At 40.0% G+C, this 18,929-nt stretch overlaps 1 protein-coding gene across 1 annotated transcript in view; it reads right to left on the bottom strand.

Moving 5' to 3' along the window:
- cpz (carboxypeptidase Z) overlaps nucleotides 1-18,929 on the bottom strand; it is a 75,065-nt gene that overhangs the window by 33,261 nt on the left and 22,875 nt on the right. The window contains exons 2-4 of the mRNA XM_072573928.1: nucleotides 7,829-7,858; nucleotides 2,217-2,591; nucleotides 1,259-1,462 (exon numbers count right to left, since the gene is read on the bottom strand). Coding sequence (XP_072430029.1) covers nucleotides 1,259-1,462; nucleotides 2,217-2,591; nucleotides 7,829-7,858 — 609 coding nt within the window. The remainder of the gene's footprint in view (nucleotides 1-1,258; nucleotides 1,463-2,216; nucleotides 2,592-7,828; nucleotides 7,859-18,929) is intronic.

Raw genomic sequence — 18,929 nt, 5'->3', positions numbered from 1 at the left:
TAAACCGAAACTTGCAGGCAGAAACCAGCAGGATTGGACCTGCTGTCGGTCTTATGTCTGAAGTCAATGTAATATATCATCGGATGTGTTGTACTCAATCAAATGTCTAATCGGAACCCATCAATTTACCATCAGGCAGATTAGATTAGGTTTATCCAAAAGATTGACATAATCAATGCTGTTTAAAAAATAAACACAACTTACTTAATGTAAAATTTCAGACAGAATGATAACTATTTTAAGGCCCCATTTAATGAGAAGGGTGAATCGCTAGCATTAAGATATTAACGGTGAGTAGGGGGTGGTGTTGGAGGTGGGGATCTGTTACATTACACACCTAAATTGTCACATAGATGGTAACAACATGGGTGCAATTACCCAGCTATGATTATTCATGGAGGCTGCATCTCACCTTAGCCCACACTTATATAGCGACGCCCTTTATGCTACATATAACCAATTGTCACTCTCGAAAGGAGAGAGATAACTATGGTCTTTTGCAGATTATGGCTCATTAATTGTGCACTAAAATTTAACATTGTACCTTGCAGCTCCAACACGTCACCTTTCAGACCATTTAAGCTTGTAGTATCCCAAATCAGCTCCTCGACAGTTACCCCAAAGAACAAGCCTGGGTTAATTAACATACAAACGCAGCACAACTGAACCCAAAACAAGGAGTCTGATTCTTTTGGCTTCTCATGTGTGGATAAAAGGCAAGGGAAGGGAAATGGGTGACCCACTAAGGCATTGATGATCTGCTACATTTAGACACACCTAATGGACCAGAGCAATAGGATTGTTTCTCTGAAGTCCTTTCCCAAACCTCGCCTCCTTTCTGATTTCATTCGTACCCTGATCTCCTGCAATATCCTCATTGGTTCAACTGACCCCACGAAACCATATTCATGGGAGCTTAACTGCAACTTTCTCATAATTTCTCCTCCCACTCACCTTCCATTCTGCCAGTCTAACTGGGTGCCAGGCAGGAATTAGTGAGCAACTGTTTAAATGACCGTCTAATGTTCACATCGTTAGGACTTCTTTGTCCTGGACAGTGCCAGGTTTCTCACAGGAGCATTGCACTTAAATCCAAGTCAATAGAAAGTGAAACCTGAGCAACGTAAAGTGAACAGTTGATCGATACCGCCATTTGCTCACCAGACTGGTTAAATTAAACTTCCTAACTGCAAAATGGATGCACTGAAATCAAAGGCCAAGAGAAGAAATGGGCATCGTGAATAAGCCAGCTACTTACGCAATTCATGTTCTCCAGGGTTACTTGAAAATTCAATCACGTAAAGGTTTTTGCCATCAAAACTGCGGCCAATGGTGTACATTGTTGAGATAGATGAGCACACAGATGCAGTATGCTTCAGTAATTTTGTCATCTCTTCATAACTGTGGTATTTGAACTGAATCATGGAGAAGGGTGTTTCCGATTCATCTGTCAAACTCGAACCTGTCAAGAAAGGTCACTGCTGTTTACTTTCAAAGCTTGGCAAAAGGTTTGCTAATTCCTGCTGTGCTCATGTCAGCATTGCTTCTTTTTTCCAATTGCTTCAAATTTTGATCCTTCCTCTAATAGTGACAATCTCTCCCTAACAAATATGATCAGTTCCCTCACAGTTTTGAACACTTGTATCCAATCTCTCTCCATCGAAGAGGAGCGGTTTCTGCAGCCCCATTACACAAATGGAACTCCTCATCTTTGGAACCATTCCTGTGAATTTTTTCTGAACTCACTTTAATATCTTCACATTCTTCCAAAAGTGTGGCAACAAAAGCTGGATGCATTATTCTAGTGGGGGCCGAATTAGTGTCTTATTCTTTTTTATAAGTATTAATAACCGCTCTTCCAAATGCCCTGCCACATTCAGTCATTTGTTCAATATGGTAGTCTCTTAAGAAATCTGGTGTGGCTTTCCTAAACTGATTCATATTTGTCCAAGTGCCTGGTGATTCTGTTCCAAATTATTCATTCTGTTTATACACCACCAATGTTAAACCAAAAGGCATTTGGGCACCAGGTGCTGAGAAATTCAACTTATTTATTTCGTTTGAAACAAATTTGTAAAGTGTTCTGTGGTGGACAAACATCTCCCTCAGTGTGATAGGAAAGTATAATACGTCAGTGGATTAGAGCTTCTAATTGGAAAAGCATAAGTTAGCTTCCACCACATAATATCCAGACTCAAACACAATCAGGTACCTACTTTGGTATTTTCCGATAGGATCATAACAGCCTTCCTCTTCACCAACAAAGAAACGATCACAGTCCATGAAATATGGCCACGCCATCTGAATCATTTCAAATGAATGTTCGCATTCTTTCTTAAGTGCTTCACACGCGTATCGACAAGGCTTCACAATCTTATTGTTCTCACAATGTGGAGCAAGGATGGAACAGCCCAGCAACCTGAGATCAGTGTTACATTCTCCATTCAACAAGTTGTCCAGGACACTGATAAGAACATACTCAGCACTCATCTCAGTTTCTGCTCTTGTTAGTTGACCAATCAAGTTCGGAAACATTATCTTTGAGTAAGACACGCCTGAACAGTAATTTAGATAGTTGTTCATACACTGTGCTGTAGAAACATAGACCAGAATACATTAGGTCAATTAGTTGGTTATCATTATGCTTTGCAATACATTATAGTGACAGATTGATCATGTCCTCATTTTAAAGTAATGTAATATGAATGAGAACAGATCACAAAATAAGCAGGAATCAAAACACTTTTTGCTTAATTATTTTGTCAGACAGTGTGAGCACTAAGTTTCAGTTCACTTTCAGATGGCTTGGTGTTTGGGTTTGTACTGATTGTAAAACTGTTTGTGTGCACTGCCATTATCTTGTGAAACTGGAACTGTCTCTAGCATCCTCACCTATACCATAAATGATGGAAATGGAGACTCTGCTGTCAGTGATGCCTTGTTCCTCTGCAATGTGTGCTGTCAAAGTCCCTGCAATGCTGGCAATCCTTTTGGAAAACTCTAAATGGATGAGAACTGCTTCTTCTTTCGCAATACCCACCAAAGAACTTGTTAATGAGGTGAAACCTGTTTTTAATAGCATCCTCAATCATAATTGGTATTAAAAATGTCTTTGACTCTGAAAAATTACCTTTATATTTGCAGAATGTAATGTTTAAAATTAGAGATTGTAGATCTTACTGTGGCACACTTAATCCAGCAGTACCTATGGAAGTACTCACAGTACTTTCCCAACAACCTGCAATATTTCTAGGTTCCTCAAGAACATGCATTTTACACTGCAGCAAGGCAGGTTTCCAAGTACTTACTCGCTGTAAAGACAGTCTGAAATGCAGCAAGCTTCACTACTGACCACAACATCTGAATCATGGGGTTGAATGTTATTTTTGTTTTGGCTAAGTCCAGTTGCATTGACATTTTATAAAGAGATTTTTACTCCAAGGCCCATTAAGATTCATTTAGTAAAACCACTTCATGAACTACTTGCTGTCCGATACTGCTCCCATTATCTGATTCACGCCTCATCTTACCATGCTCTGTTCCCAGAACAACTCACTATTCAGCAGGCATCTGTCAGAAGATCAGCCTTCCTTGCACCTGCATCATCTCTCTCAGGCATTGGCAATTTGGCATTGTCCTTTACTGGCAACGTCATAACACACTATCCACAACGGCACGTGCTCGTGGCATATAACCAGCATTGCTGACACTCCCTCACATATACGATCCCATTCTCTCACATTAGTCACTATTTTAATCAGCATGCCTCTTAGTGGATCTGTTCTGAGGTACATCCCTTCGAAACACTTCTCTAAGTCACTACTACTCTGTCTCCAATGTCCAAAGGGACCCACAGACTGTCATTGTCCAGTAGGTGAACATCACAGACAGCCAAGAAACTAGACAACTCCAAACATGAAGGAGCAAATTACTCCTGTACTGATAACAAAAAATGTTGAAGATCTCAACAGTTCAGGCACCATCCGTGGAGAGAGATCAGGCTAACATTTTGAGTCCAGATGACTCTTCATCAGAGCTTTGATGAAGAGTCATCTTGACTCGCAATATTAGCCTGCTTTCTCTCCACAGCTGCTGCCTGAACACCTATGATCTCCAACATTATTTTTGCTTCAAGTTCCAAAATGAAACTTTATTTGCAGCAAGCACAAACAAGCCAAGTCGAGGTTATAGTTCAGCCCCATAATGCAAACCAAATGCTAGCATGGTAACTATTAACTACTCTGTGGTCCATGATGGTCCTCTGCACCCAGTTCTTATCTCTTGGATCTGGGTGTCATTTTAGTCCTGCCTGGCTAATAATGCCTGACACAGCTTAGCTCTGTTATGCACAATGTGAACCTCTTTCTTCCTAATGTTCTCATCCATCTGCTCAGAAGACTACTGCATTTCCCAGTTCCTAGTATCTGCCACATTGCATTGTTGCCTCCTCCAACTGTGAAACACAGCACATCATAATAATGCAGTACAGTCCATACTGACCAGTCAAAGCAGTGGGACCACATCTTCGGTAGCCCTAAGGTCTAATCCACTGTGGTCCTAGTCACAGAATGTGCATCTATATGATAACGGTGCCATGCCAATTGGGTGACAATCACATTACATCAATAGGAAATGCTTGGCATGCTCTGACCCTGTTCCCATCCTAGACCCTTATCAATCGTTCAACTTTTCATTGTATTCAGTAGCGTTCACTGTGATATTTACATGACATATTATAAGGCAATGTTCCCTCTTTGCAGAGCATTCTTGGAAGATTCCCAATTATGGGAAGCTTTTGGACATTGTTTCTAGCTTCTGCGTCATTGAATGCCAGCATTACATTTGCCAGCTGCAATGGCATGATGCAAATAGTCTTTGATCACTGTTTGATGACTGTTGTGTTTCACTTGTTTTTCATAGTTACAATTCTCAAGCCCTGGCAAAATTCTTGTATATTTCCTTTATAGTCTCTCCAGAGCTATTAAGTTCTGCTTCTAAAACAGTGATCAAAACAAAAGCCACAAAATCCCAGCTGTGGCCTAAACTGGCATTTCATACAGTTCCAGGATATATCTTTGCTTTTGTATTCTGTATCTCATATAATGTCAGAAATACTCCCATATGCTTTCCTTATCACATTATCTACATATCCCACCAACTTCAAAGCCCTATGGATGTGCACTCTCAATTCCTCTACCCCCTCAATATTTTCCCATTATTATGTATTACTCAGCTGTTTTGCCCTCCCCATGTGCATTACCTCACACTTCTCAGGATTGAATTCCATGTTCCACTTTACTACTCATCATTTAAATCATTGATATATTATTGAAGTTGGCAGCTACTCTCTTCACTGTCAATTACATAACCAATCGTTGTGTCCTCTGCGAACTTCCCAACCATGTTTCCCATATTAAGTCAATGTTATTAATAAATATTACAGACAGCAAGAGATCCAATGTTGAATCCTTTCCATTTCAAAATTATCCATCAGCCATTATCATTTTTTTTCTGCCATTGAGCCAATTTTGAATCCAGAATTGAAGTCCCTTGTAGCCCATGAACTTATATGTTTCTGAGTGTGCCATGCTTTAGTAAAATCAATGTAGGCAACAACTACTGCACTAGCTTCATCAATCCTCTTTGCTTTCTCTCAAGAAGTTCAGTAATGGTAGTAAGACAACATCATTTTTTAAAAAAACTGTCCCCCATTAATCCAGGCCTTTCCAAGTGACAGTCTATCCTGTCTCTTGAAATTATTCTGGTATTTTTCCACTAACGAAGTTGGACTGACTGGCCTATTTTTTCACATCTTTTTAACTAATTGTACATTTTTTTCAGACCTCTATTCCTTTGGGACCTCACTTATATCTAGTGGTGATTGAAAAATGCTCCTCAGAACACCCATTATTTCTCCATTGCTTTTTATTTTAGCTTGGGATGCAAAAAACATCAGGTTCTGTTGATTCACTCATCTTTGAGGATGCAATCCATCTCAGTATTTCCTTTTACATTATGCTGTTTGTAACCATTGTTTGGAATGTGTCCCTCATTAATCCAAATGCCTGTGTCCTTTGTGATGATAGAGGCATAGTACTCATTAAGACCCCTGCCAACATCTCCAGTGCCAATGTCAATCACCGTGCATGGATCATCAGAATTGTTGCATGCAGCTGAGAGGGCATGTTGCTCTGTAACCAAGCGTAAGTTACCTAATACATCTCTGGCACACACAAACCAGTAATTAATAAAAATAATTGGGACAAACAGCATGGGACCTAATCCCAAGCCCGAGGACACAACTGGAAACCCTTTTCCACTGTGAGGACATCCAAGACCATTACCCTTTGTTTCCTTCTTTTTCATTATTTTATAGAATGTGGATGTCACTGGCTGGACCAGCATTTACTGACCATTCCTAGTTGCCAACAGGACTGTTACAAGTCAACTACATTACTGTGAGTCTGGAGTCACATGTAAGCCAGACCAGGTAAGCACGGCAGATTTCCTTTCCTAAGAGACATTAGTGAACCGGATGGGTTTTTTTCCTGACAATGGTTTAATGGTCATCATCAAACTCTTATTTTCAGATTATTATTGGATTCAAATTCCACCTTCTGCCATGGCAGGAGTTGAAACCGTATCACCAGAATATTACCTTGATCTCTGGATGAAAAGTCTAATGGCGATACTGCTAGTCCATCGCCTACCCCTGTCACATTGACTGTTGGGGATTTGATGCTGATGGAGAATGAAATCTATAGCCAAAAGGATTACTTTATTGTCATTACTTAACACCTCGTTTTATTTCCAAGGCTGTGAAATGATAGCACTGTTGATGAAAAGCATTTTAGTTGCACTTTCATGCCTATGAAAATTATATTAACTTTGCAATTTATGAATCAAACCAGCACAACACAATATGTGAGGTTTATACACATCAGGAGAGATCGGACAGGCTGGGGTTTACTTGTCTCGTAGACCACAGGGGTCATCTGAAGGAGGTCTTGAAGGTAATGATCAGGCTTGATCATGTTGATATGGAGAAAACATTTCCACTTTTAATCCAGAGCTTGAACTGGAGGCCATAAATATGAAACAGTCAGTAATAAATAGCGTAGGGAGTTCAGGAGAAACCTTGTTGTCCAATGAGTAGTAAGAAATGTGGAACATCCAGAAAAAGAATAGATGAGGTACACAGCACAGATTTATTTAAGGGGATACTAGAAAAGCAGATGCAGGAGAAAGAAATTGGAGGACATGTTGATAGATAATATAGAGGAATGAGAGGAGGCATAACTAGAGCATTAGCACTGGCATATACCCAGTTAGGTTGAATTCCACTGTGTGTGTGTGATTAACTCTGGGGGACAAATTTGTTTCTGTGGCATTGCAGAGACTTACCTCAATTCCCCAAGGACAGGTAATGTGCTCATGTGGTCTTCTGTGATAATATTGCTGCTGTGCCTAGTGAAATAGTTTGTGTGCTAGGGCTGCCAGAATGTCAATGAATATCTCCTTTCTCAACGTACATTGATCTCATGCACAGCTGTGCAAAAATAACATCAAGAAATAAAATCATTGGCCACGTTCCTGATGTGAATACATTTTTTGTATATATTCCATTGAATTCAATTATAATAATAATCCTTGAAGAGGTATAAACCAAGAAAATTTAGCTACCAGTATTTGTAAATAAACTGGCATTTCATTCTGGTATTTAAGTGGGGTTAAAACTTGCATAATCATTTGATTAAATTACTTTGTTGTGAAATTTCCAACTCCAAAATTGTTGGCTTACAGGAAAAATAGAGGTTTTGATACTTACCTTCCTCTGCAGTTTCAGCTCGACATCGTCCTGAAAGATAAAAGATGTGGCTTTTAGTGAAAAATAATCAGCAGTTTTAGACATGGGCCTAAGAATGAAAACTGAGAAATTTGTATAAACAACGGAATCACTATAATCATTTTTGTACTACCTTTAAAGTCAAAATTACTTCCAGAGTTCTGAAACTTACCTTAGATATTGCCATTCCCTGTGAGGACCATGCTAGTGGATGCTTTAGAATGGTGAAAATGGCAGATTATATCTTCCCAAGGGAGTGACAGGGGAGCAACATTATAAAAACTAGTAAGAAAGTGGACTTGAGATGACAATCAGATCAACCATGCTACTAGCAAACAGTAGAATGGGCTCAGTTGGCCAAATGACTTACCCCTGCTCTAATCTTCAAGAATGGAAGATCTAATGAATGTTGCATTATTGTATCCTGCGGCCACTGCACATGCATGCTTAAACACCAGTGACAAATTAACTAAGGGACATATATCCTAATAACCTTGGACTTACAGAGGAAATTTAAATTTCTACCATGTGGACTGGTTTAAAATCATATTCCCTAAATAAATAAGATTTTCCTTTTCTTTTCATGCTGCTGCACTAACTCATTCCAGTAAGAATTCTAAAGTTCCCAAGATAGCGAGGAGGTAACTGAACAGTGGTCCAGCAATTCCTGATAATGGCTCATGTAATAGGATCCTGGATGCTTAGTTTTGACTGTATTGACCCTTGAATTGAAACAAACAAAACCTGGCGAATCACAAAAGCTTGCAAGGGAATATGATAGTGAGTGAAGAGTGCAGCAAAATCTAAGGTTATGACGAACCTGAGATTCTTAATGGGAAGGCATCATTTAAGTCAGAACTCTGTGGATTCTGTTTTGATGTTCTCTGTAAAATTTATAAACTGGCAAGAATGAGTAATAATTTAGCAGCAGAAGATTGCAGTTGGGGAGGTGAGGGAATGATCTCCAGCAGTCAGAAATGGAGGAAAGTGCAGGGCCCACCAGGGACTACAGTGGTAGGCTGTTTGTGGACATGGGCAAAGTCCTAAATGAATACTTTGTATCAGTTGTCACAATGGAATTGCATGCCGCAGGGATACACATCAGGTTTGATGGCTGTGAAATTTTAGAAAATAACATAGATAGAGAGAGGAGGTACAAGAGGTTTAACAGATCTAAAAGTACTTAATCTGCAGGTCTGGATGATACATATCCCAGGAGGCAAGGAAGAAAATATCAAGGGGTCCTGGCAGTAATTTTTCAATCTTTTCTGGTAATGTGTAAGATGCCAGAGGAGGACGGGACTGCTAACATTCTCAAAGGATACTCCAAGAACTTACAGGCCAGTCAGTTTAGCCTCAATGGTGGTGGAAGTATTAGAAAGTATTGTTAGGTACAGAATATATCTGCACTTTATGAGATAAAGATTAATCAGGGATAATCACAATGGATTTGTCAATGGTGGTGTTGACAAATTTGATCACATTATTTAGGAGGTAACCAAGAGTGTTGATTGGGTTAATGCATTTGGTGAGATGGGCATGACCTTAGCAAGGCCTTTGACAAGGTGCCTGAAAGGAAGTAAGTGCCCATAGGGAAAATTGGCATTTTGAATGCAGAATTAGCTGTGAGGCAGGAAGCAGAGGGTAACAGTAGAGACATACGTGACCTATATGGACTTCAGTAAGGCGTTCGACGAGGTTCCTCATGGTAGATTGGTTAGCAAGGTTAGATCTCATGGAATACATGGAGACCTAGCCATTTGGATGCAGAACTGACTTGAAGGTAGGAGACAGAGGGTAGTGGTGGGAGGGTTGTTTTTCAGACTGGAGGCCTGTGATCAGTGGTATCCCACAAGGATCAGTGTTGGATCCGCTGCTTTTTGTCATTTATACAAATAATTTTGATGTGAAAATGGAGGGATAGTTAGAAAGTTTGCAGATGACACCAAAGACAGGTGAAAAGTTTTTAAAAAGACCTAACTTTTTCACACAAAAGGTGATGCGTGGGCCAAGTGCTGGCAAATGGGACAAGATTAGTTTAGGATTTCTGGTCAGCATGGACAAGCTGGACCGAAGGGTCTGCTTCTGTATTGTTCATCTCTATGACTTCATCACTTTATGTTTCTGTGTCTGGAATTCTGTTTCCAGTAAGGTTTTTCAAGGCTCATTACTGGGATCCTGTTGATTGTGGTGTACATTAATCACTTCAAATTAAATGCAGGGGCTATGGTCAAGAAGTTTGTGAATGAAAATTTGTAGTGACATAAATAGGAAGGCAATAGTCATAAACTGCAGGAAGATATCGATGGACTGGTCAGTTAGTTTGAACAATGGCAAATGGAATTCAACCTGGAAAAGTGGAAGGTAATGAACGTAACAAAGGAAAAGGTTGCATTAGGAATGGTAAGACCCTGGAAAGAACGGAAGATCAGAAGGACCTTGATGTGTTTATCCACAGATTCCTGTAAGGAGTAGGACAGGTAGACAAGATGATTAAGAAGATTTATGAGATATGGCCTTCATTACCTTTGGCAGAAGGATTAAGGCTAGAACTGGACGGATAATTAGTTAGGCCACAACTGCATTGCTGCATGCAGTTCTGATCATCACATTATCAGAAAGATGTGATTACACTGGAGAGAATGCAGAGGAGATTTACCAGGAAGGTCTGGAACTGGGCTGGGGGGGTTCTGAACTGTGAGGAAAGATTGGACATGTTGTGTTATTTTCCCAACAAGATGCAAAGAAACTGCAAGAGGACGTGGTCGGGGTATATAAGATAATGAGGGGCATTGATCGGGAAGTTAGGAAGGCACTTTCTTTCCATGAGTAAAGTGGTCAGTAATCAGGGTTCATTTAAGGTTGGAGGTAGAAGTCTAAGAGAACGGTTTCACTCAGATCACGATCAGAATCTAGAAAACATTCCTTGAAAGTGTGGTTGAATCAGAAACTCTCCCAAAATTTAAGCAATATCTTGTTATTCACTTGTGTTGCCACAGTCTCTACCACTATGTGACAAAAACTGCAAGACGGGGTTTGTGAACTCAGATCTTTGGTGACTGGTGTGAATACGATGGGCCAAATGGCCTTTTTCTGCATTGTCAATGTCGATGAGTCGGTAAGTCTGAGGTAACTCATCAGTCTATCACTAAATCTCATATAAATCAGGAAATATTGTCACTCTCTAATCGTTCTGGTGATTGAAACTTTTCTATGTCTTTCTTGTTATGTCTCTATCTTTCTATTTTTACTTCTCGTTCTTTTAATTCTTCCTTTTGTTTATCTGCTCCCTGTTTTTGGAGACGTAGCTGTATGGACCATATGTTTATGGTCCACTCCTAACCATTGCTCCACCAGTCAGAGTGCCCCATCCACTTTTGCTGTCAATACTTTAACTATCCATTCTCATTCTCACCACCCATTCTCCTCAGTCCAAACAGCTTGGTGCTACTTGATAGTCTTACAGTCTCCTCTTCTCAGAGAGGTCCCAGGAGACTGGAAGTCGCTATTGTTCATCTGTTCAAGAAGGGAAATAGGGATAATCCTGAAAACTATAGACTGGTTGAGTCTCACATCAGTGGCTGGGAAACAGTTGAAGAGAATTCTTTGGGATACAATTGATGAGCATTTGGAAAAGCATGCCCTAATTATGGACAGTCAGCATGGCTTTGTGCAGGGCAGGTCATGTCTTACTAACTTGATTGAATTTTTCAAGGATGAGACAAATGTGATCAATGAGGGTAGAGTACTGGGTATTGCCTGCATGGATTTTAGTAAGGCTTTCGACAAGGTCCCTCAGCGTAGGCTTATCCAGAAGATTAAAGTGTCTAGGATCCACAGTGGCTTGGCCATGTAGATTCAGAATTGGCTAGCCCTTAGAAGGCAGAGAATGGTGGTGAATGGCTGGATGTCAGTGACCAGTGGTGTTCTGGAGGACTCCATAGTGGGACCTCTGCTGTTGGTGATATATGTAAATGACTCGGGTGAAAATGTAGATGAGTGGGTTAGTAGGTTTGCAGATGATACAAAGATCGGTGGAGTTTTGGATCATGTTGAAAGTTGTCAAAGGATATGTAGGGACATAGATCAATTGCAGATATGGGCAGTAAAATAGCAAATGGAATTTAATCCGGGTAAGTATGAGGTGGGAGGCCAAATGTTAAGGAAAAGTATATAGTAAACGGCAGGACCCTGAACGACATTGATGTACAGAGGGATTTTGGGGTTCAAGTCCGTAGCTCCCTGAAAGTGGCCACACAAATAGATAGAGTGGTAAAGAAGGTGTATGGCCTATTTGCCTTTATTGGTCAGGGAACTGAGTACAAGACTCCAAATGTCATGTTACAGCCTTAATAGACTTCGGCTCGGCTACGCTCAAAAGTATTGCATTCAGTTCTGGTCGCCACATTACAGGAAGGATGTAGAGGCTTTGGAGAGGGTGCAGAAGAGGTTAACCATAATGCTGCCCTAATGAAAGGGTATGAGCTATAAAGAGAGGCTGACGCTTCAGGCAGATTTGATCGAAGTCCATAAAATTATGTACATAGATAGGGTTGATGATCAGAATCTTTCTCCCCCCCAAGTCTAAACTTAAGGGGGCATGCATTTAAGATGAGGGGGGGAATGATCAAAGGAGATGTGAGGGGCAAGTTTTTTTAAACAGAGAGGGGTCAGAGTGTGGAAAGCACTGCCAGGGATGGTGGTGGAGGCAAATACGATAGGGGCGTTTAAGGGACTTTTTGATAAGCACATGAATATGTAAGGAATGGAGGGATATGGATCAAGAGCAGGCAGATGGGAGTAGTTTAATTTGGCATCATGTTCGGCACAACACTGTGGGCCGAAGGGCCTCTTCCTGTGCTGTACGGTTCTACGTTCAGTGTTCCCCTTGCTTCACTTCCTCCCTGCCCCCAACCTTATCATTAACTCTCACCGTGAGGATTAAAAATTGAGCTGCAAAATGAAGAAGCAGGTCTCAGGTCTTTCTCTCTCACAGATTCTTATACTTCCTAAATTGTTGTGAAATCTGTTCGTTCACAAAATTACTCAACATAAACTCTTCTTCAGTCAAGTCTGTATTTGGCTTCCAGTTTTCTTTTTAATTTGAATAATTACTGGGTAGTAAACAGTTCAAATTAAAGAATCATATCCCTTCAGCTGACTAAATGATATCACATGATGGATTCTGAGAAATAAGGTGCATTGTAAATGCCCAGATTTCACAATTCAACTCACAGGGCTGCAGCCCTGGCCAAAACTATCAGTTCATTTCAGAGATTTTTTTGTGATATGAGGTTTTCAACTTCAAGCTTTAATAAAATCATTGAAAAACATAAAGACAATAAAATAATTTTATTGTAACTTTTTAAAAACGTTGAATGTAAAATATTCTAAGAAGAAAAAAAATGTTCAGTGAATTTTCAGAATGCATTTTGAGTAATTTGCAGGATCCTGCTGACCAGGTTATGTAATTCAGTATAAAGGGCTAGATTTTGAAATTTGAATCATAGGCAAATGGTTAGCATTGCTGTTGTTACGACTGTAAAATCGACAACTTTTGCATCCTCACATGCAAAGTTAAATGGGGAAATCCAAAAATTTGTGGTAGTGATTCCCCACCTCTTACTGCAAGCTTTTTAAAGAAACTATCCTTTCTGAATAAGCTGTTTTAATGGCATATGTCACTTATAGTTAATGTTCGCTTTATACAGTTTTATTATAATGTTTTTTTTTAATAGTTTTTTGCACTGAAAATCTATTTTTTTTCTTTTTACTGATGTTGAGAGACCATTTGTATATCTCTAACATGTTCAGAAATAGCTCCTTGTCTGTTCTGCCTGTGTCAACAACATTAGTTGCACATTGATTTGTGGTTCAATTGTCAGACCTCCATCTTCATTCCAGCTAATAGCTGTCTACAGCACATTGCAGAATTGTCACCTTCTGATATGATGATATGCGTGCAGATATGGTGGCCACTTGGGCCTGTCCAAAAAGTCATCATGATCAGACTTCGACATACAGAAACAAGGTATTAGAAGTAAATAACTATGGATATACAGTGAATTTGCAGACTCCTGCAATCTCCAAGCAGATTTCAAGAAGACAGGGATTCCATGATGGAAGGGTAAGGTACAATGTAGTACAATAAGGTTGTCATTAATTGTACCAGAGACACAGAATATCTTGCTTCTGAAGAAGACTAATTCAATGCCAGTAGTAGCAAAAGAACAAAAGAAAGAGGAGCAAGAGTTGACCATCCAGCCCTTCAACTCGGAGACTGTGAGGTCTGCAGATTTTGGAGATCAGAGTTGAGAGTGTGTTGCTGAAAAAGCACAGCAGGTCAGGCAGCATCTGAGGAGCAGGAAAGTCGACATTTCGGGCTGGAGTCCTTCATCAGGAATTCCTGATCCTGATCCTCAGATGCTGCCTGACCTGTTGCGTTTTTTGAGCAACGCACTCTCAATCCAACCCTTCAAGCCTGCTCCACTATTCAATATAATCATGTCAGAATCTTCCACCTCAAATGCAATTTCCCATGCACTCCCCTGATCCTCCTGTAAATAAAAATAAACTGGGGACCCTCCAATGACAATATTTGGGAAGGACATGTATGTGTGTGACTCAATTATTATCAGTCAGAGTAAAAGTTTTTAGTTGGAATGAATATATTCTTTCCATTCTAAGAATAACATTTGTAGGATGTCAAACAAAAAGAAAGTTCTTTTCCTCTACTCTAAGTTGTGTTCCTAGGGTGATTCTGTTGGGATTCCCTTGGTGTAACGGTTTTTGTGATAACTGAAAATTGATCAATAAAATGTGAAAATAATTACTACTTTCTTCAGTAGGTAATCGCAACTGTGATTTTGTTTTAATATATCTTTGTGGGCTCATGAAGGAGAAGGGAATCCAGCGAAATTCTTTTATTTTATTTTACACAACACATGCTCTTCCTTCCATCTTTATAATATGATAAAACCATGCAAAAAACCTAACCTTGTTGCAAATTTCCAAGTAGTCCATGCTGACTCACATGAAATAACTACAATTTTAAGGCTTCTCTTGCCTCATACAGGATTATTTTCTAACTATGGAATGGCACAAGAAAAATCAAAGATGTCTCATTTGGTATCAGCCTAGCTACTGTTCCAGAAATACGCAAACAGGGAAAATTATTCACTGAACTCACAGTTCTGATGTGCACTAACTGATATGCTTTTGGCTTGAAGGGATGGGGCTGTCTGTAGAAACAGCTGAGCCCAATACTAGAAGGTTGAAAGAAGCAGGTTATTGACTTGTTGTTCCTAATCTGAGATGAAATGTTTATCAGATATGACAGTGTTTAGCAGATGCTATTGATTAAGATGTAGCACAGAATTAAAGAATGTAGCTAGATAATTCCTTGACAAAGAGAAACCTACTGCTTGCAGTTCACTTCAGTCATCACTAAGAATTTTTTTTTCAAAAAACATCGACTGACTTCATCATTAATGAGATGAGATTCCCTTTGGTGTGGAAACAGGTCTTTCGGCCCAACAAGTCCAGACCAACCCTCTGAAGAGAGTAACCCACTCAGTCCCATTTCCCTCTGACTAATGCACCTAACACTACTGGCAATTTAGCATGGCCAATTCACCTGACCTGCACATCTTTGGACTGTGGGAGGAAACCGGAGCACCCGGAGGGAACCCACACAGACACAGGGAGAATGTGCAAACTCCACACCTGAGGCCAGGATCAAACCTGGGACCCTGGTGCTGTGAGGCAGCAGTACGACCCACTGAGCCACCATGCCACCCTTTAATCTTTGCTAAAAATTTTCACTCCTCATTTGGAATGAAAGCCATTATTATTAAACAATCTAAACTACCCATTGCATGGCAGTGTTCAAAATAATGTACCTCCCTGAGTTCAAACCTACCCAATTGAAAACATTTACTGATTCCATGGTTTGTGCTAGTGTCAAATTCTCAATTGGTTCTTTTGAAATGATTTTATAACTTCTAACTTATGTGCAAAATAGGGTTTAAATTATGAATGTTACACTCCTGATCATTCCATGAGCAAAACGCGGTTTTAAATCAACAGCAGTAGGTTGTCGTAACAATGAACAATTCACTTGTCAGTCACCATGTGCTTTACAGTGAACGAGGATTTCTGTTCTGCATTTGCGTGGAGCAGAAAGAAAATATACCATTACCAAGTCTGATGCCGATTTCTGTCCTTCATGCTAAACCAAGTTGCTGACAAGTAATAGAGTAGTTTTCAACCGCAGTCAAGTAGACTGACGCAATGGAGCTTATATCCTCATAGCAATGGCTCAAGGACCCATTTGTTGCAAGTGGACTTTACAGTGGTTCTTTTACTCAGCCACAGCACTCACATCCATGATTCCAACCAAGCACGGAATTTGGGCATGATGTCCTGACCCGATCAGTAGAAGAATTGAGAGCAGAGGGAGATGCATCTCCAGTGCAGATGAAGCCTTGGAGAATAGTACAAGGCAGAGATTGATTAATTCTTAATCTTGCAAGGAATTAAGGAATATTGGGTGAGTGCGGTTGAGTGTACTCGATCGGCCAAATGGCCTTACTTTCACTCCTATGTCTTATAGTCTTATAATTGGCAGAGTTCATCAGCACCGATAATAGACATACTAGGAGTACTCACATACTTGGTGCAATGGAAGTTATTATGGCAGTGATGTAGTTACTTACAGTTGCAATGTATGCCCAGGATCATATTACAGAACTCCAGTAACAGAAATTGGTAGTGCATTGTGATAGGTTAGTTAAATCACTGGGAGATGAGCTAATGCTGAAAATGATGATGTTGTAATGTGATAGGTTAAGTGTGATGGAAGGAACCAGTATGGCAGACGATGATTAGTTTAGAAAGATAAAGCAAGCCATTGTGATTGGCTCTGCTAATGTTATCCGATAAGTGCGGGACCAACAAATTGCATAAACTGGAGGCAAACAAATAAATTGTGGGGAGCCAGGGAAGACATTTTGCAATGATTTTACAAGATTAAAGTTTAATTTCATGAAGGATTTTCTGCATCTCCTAGTATTTGTTTATAGAACATTGAGTGATTCTTTCACAAGAGTGGCAGACTTACACGTCATTCTGCAGCTTAGCGTACAGCAGCTACTTTTGTTGAAGTCTTGCTACTAACTGAAATACCCAGGCCTGACAATTTTACAATCTAAAAGCTTTCCCTGTTTCAGTTCTAGTTCATATCTTTTATCTCCCACAGGTCCTTCAATGTTGACAGAAAAACTGAGGTCAGAAGAGGCTAGGATGTTGTCAGAAAACTCTGAGAGTAGCACTTTCACATGTTAATGCACATCTTACACCAGCACATGTATCTGCACCTCAGTGAGTCATCCAAGAACATGTTAGATTGTTATATGGTGAGCTGTGCATTGTTATTCATGGGTCTGAAAGGGTTTATCGAGTGTAGCAGGCTCTACTACTTCAAGGTGTCATGAGTAAAGAAGAAGCTAGGTCTGCTGTGCTTTTAATGGTCTCTACAATAATGTGGGTCAGAGTCATACAATCTGTACACAGATGCAGGAATGTGATAAACTTCATTTGTTTATGCAGCTTCTAATTAGACTAGAATGGTGTCTATCCTGATCAACACTAGACCACTTCAGTCTTGAAGGAATCCACACACACATGCTGAGTAGCATTGCACATGAGAAATAATGTGGTCACAACATAGTGAGCCACATTGACTAGCATTGTTTCTAAATACTGCTAACTTAGGGAAATTAGACTTCAGGCTTTCAAGGAAAAAAACAGGGAAAAATATATTGGTGACCCAGAAAACTTCAAGTAAAACAGATACTGCTGATTACTGATATCAACACACACTGCAAACCTCATGGCAACACTCTACACAGAAGCATACTTCAAAGAACTGCGCAGGAAGTATTTCCAACCTTTTGAAGACATACAGGAACAGAAATAATTGCTCTCGCTAAGGCAAGGGTCTAGGCTGTTTAGGGTGAGAGGGAAAGATATAAAAAAGACCTAAGTGGCAACTTTTTCACACAGAGGGTGGTACATGTATGGAATGAGCTGCCAGAGGATGTGGTGGAGGCTGGTACAATTGCAACATTTAAGAAGCATTTGGATGGGTATGTGATAGGAAGGGTTTGGAGAGATATGGGCCAGTTGCTGGCAGGTGGGACTAGATTGGGTTGGGATAACTGGTGAGCATGGACGGGTTGGACCAAAGGGTCTGTTTCCATGTTGTACGTCTCTATGACTCTATGACTTTGTGTGATAATGGTCATTGGGACTAATTTTGAACCCATATTAAGCCAGTGACATTACCTGATTTCAAGGACTGCATGTGTTAAAGATAAAAAAAATCCCTTGGTGGAAATGGGAAATTCTGTACAACGCAGGTAGAAAGGGCAAAAATTTAAAAATTTGCAAGTTGCATCACTGATTGGGTATCATTGCCGTGGCACACAGTTGCCATGAGGTAGAGTTGGAAAAGTTAAACTAAGTTGGTAACAAGATAAAGTTTATAAATTCCAACAACAGAAAACCAAGGAAATCACCCCAAGCTGCTTAAAGCAGATAGAAGTTGGGTAATTTAATGAAAGATGTGATTCGGTTCCAATTTGGAAATGTTTTCAGGAAGCAGAGACAGAGGGAGCACAGGGGGAGTCATAGTGCAAATTTATAGTATGGGAAAACTTTCAATACAGCCGTGAAGGACAGGAAACCCTCCACTACAGCCACAAAGCAAAGGGAATCCCTTGAGCCCAACAGCAAAGTGTGAAATAATTGCTATTAAAACCAACAGAATAACAATTGTTAAAGGAGATGAATTATCCATTCACCAGGGTATATGGGAACACAGATTTGGGGGTTACAATAAGATCAGTCATGATCTTATAAAATGATGGAGCAGACTTCAGGGGCTGAAATGCTAACGCCTTTGACTAATTTGTAGGATTGCATGCTCATATTAAATAAACATATGAAGGTATGGCATCGGAAATGGTTTCCATGAAGTTTAACTTTCACAGACAGATCATGTAAAACTCTGAAGTGGACA

This window comes from Chiloscyllium punctatum, chromosome 1, assembly GCF_047496795.1.
Source record: "Chiloscyllium punctatum isolate Juve2018m chromosome 1, sChiPun1.3, whole genome shotgun sequence".
In the NCBI taxonomy this organism is placed as follows: Eukaryota; Metazoa; Chordata; class Chondrichthyes; order Orectolobiformes; family Hemiscylliidae; genus Chiloscyllium; species Chiloscyllium punctatum.
Note: the sequence above shows the minus strand (reverse complement) of the source record. Positions and strands in the feature narration are given on the sequence as shown.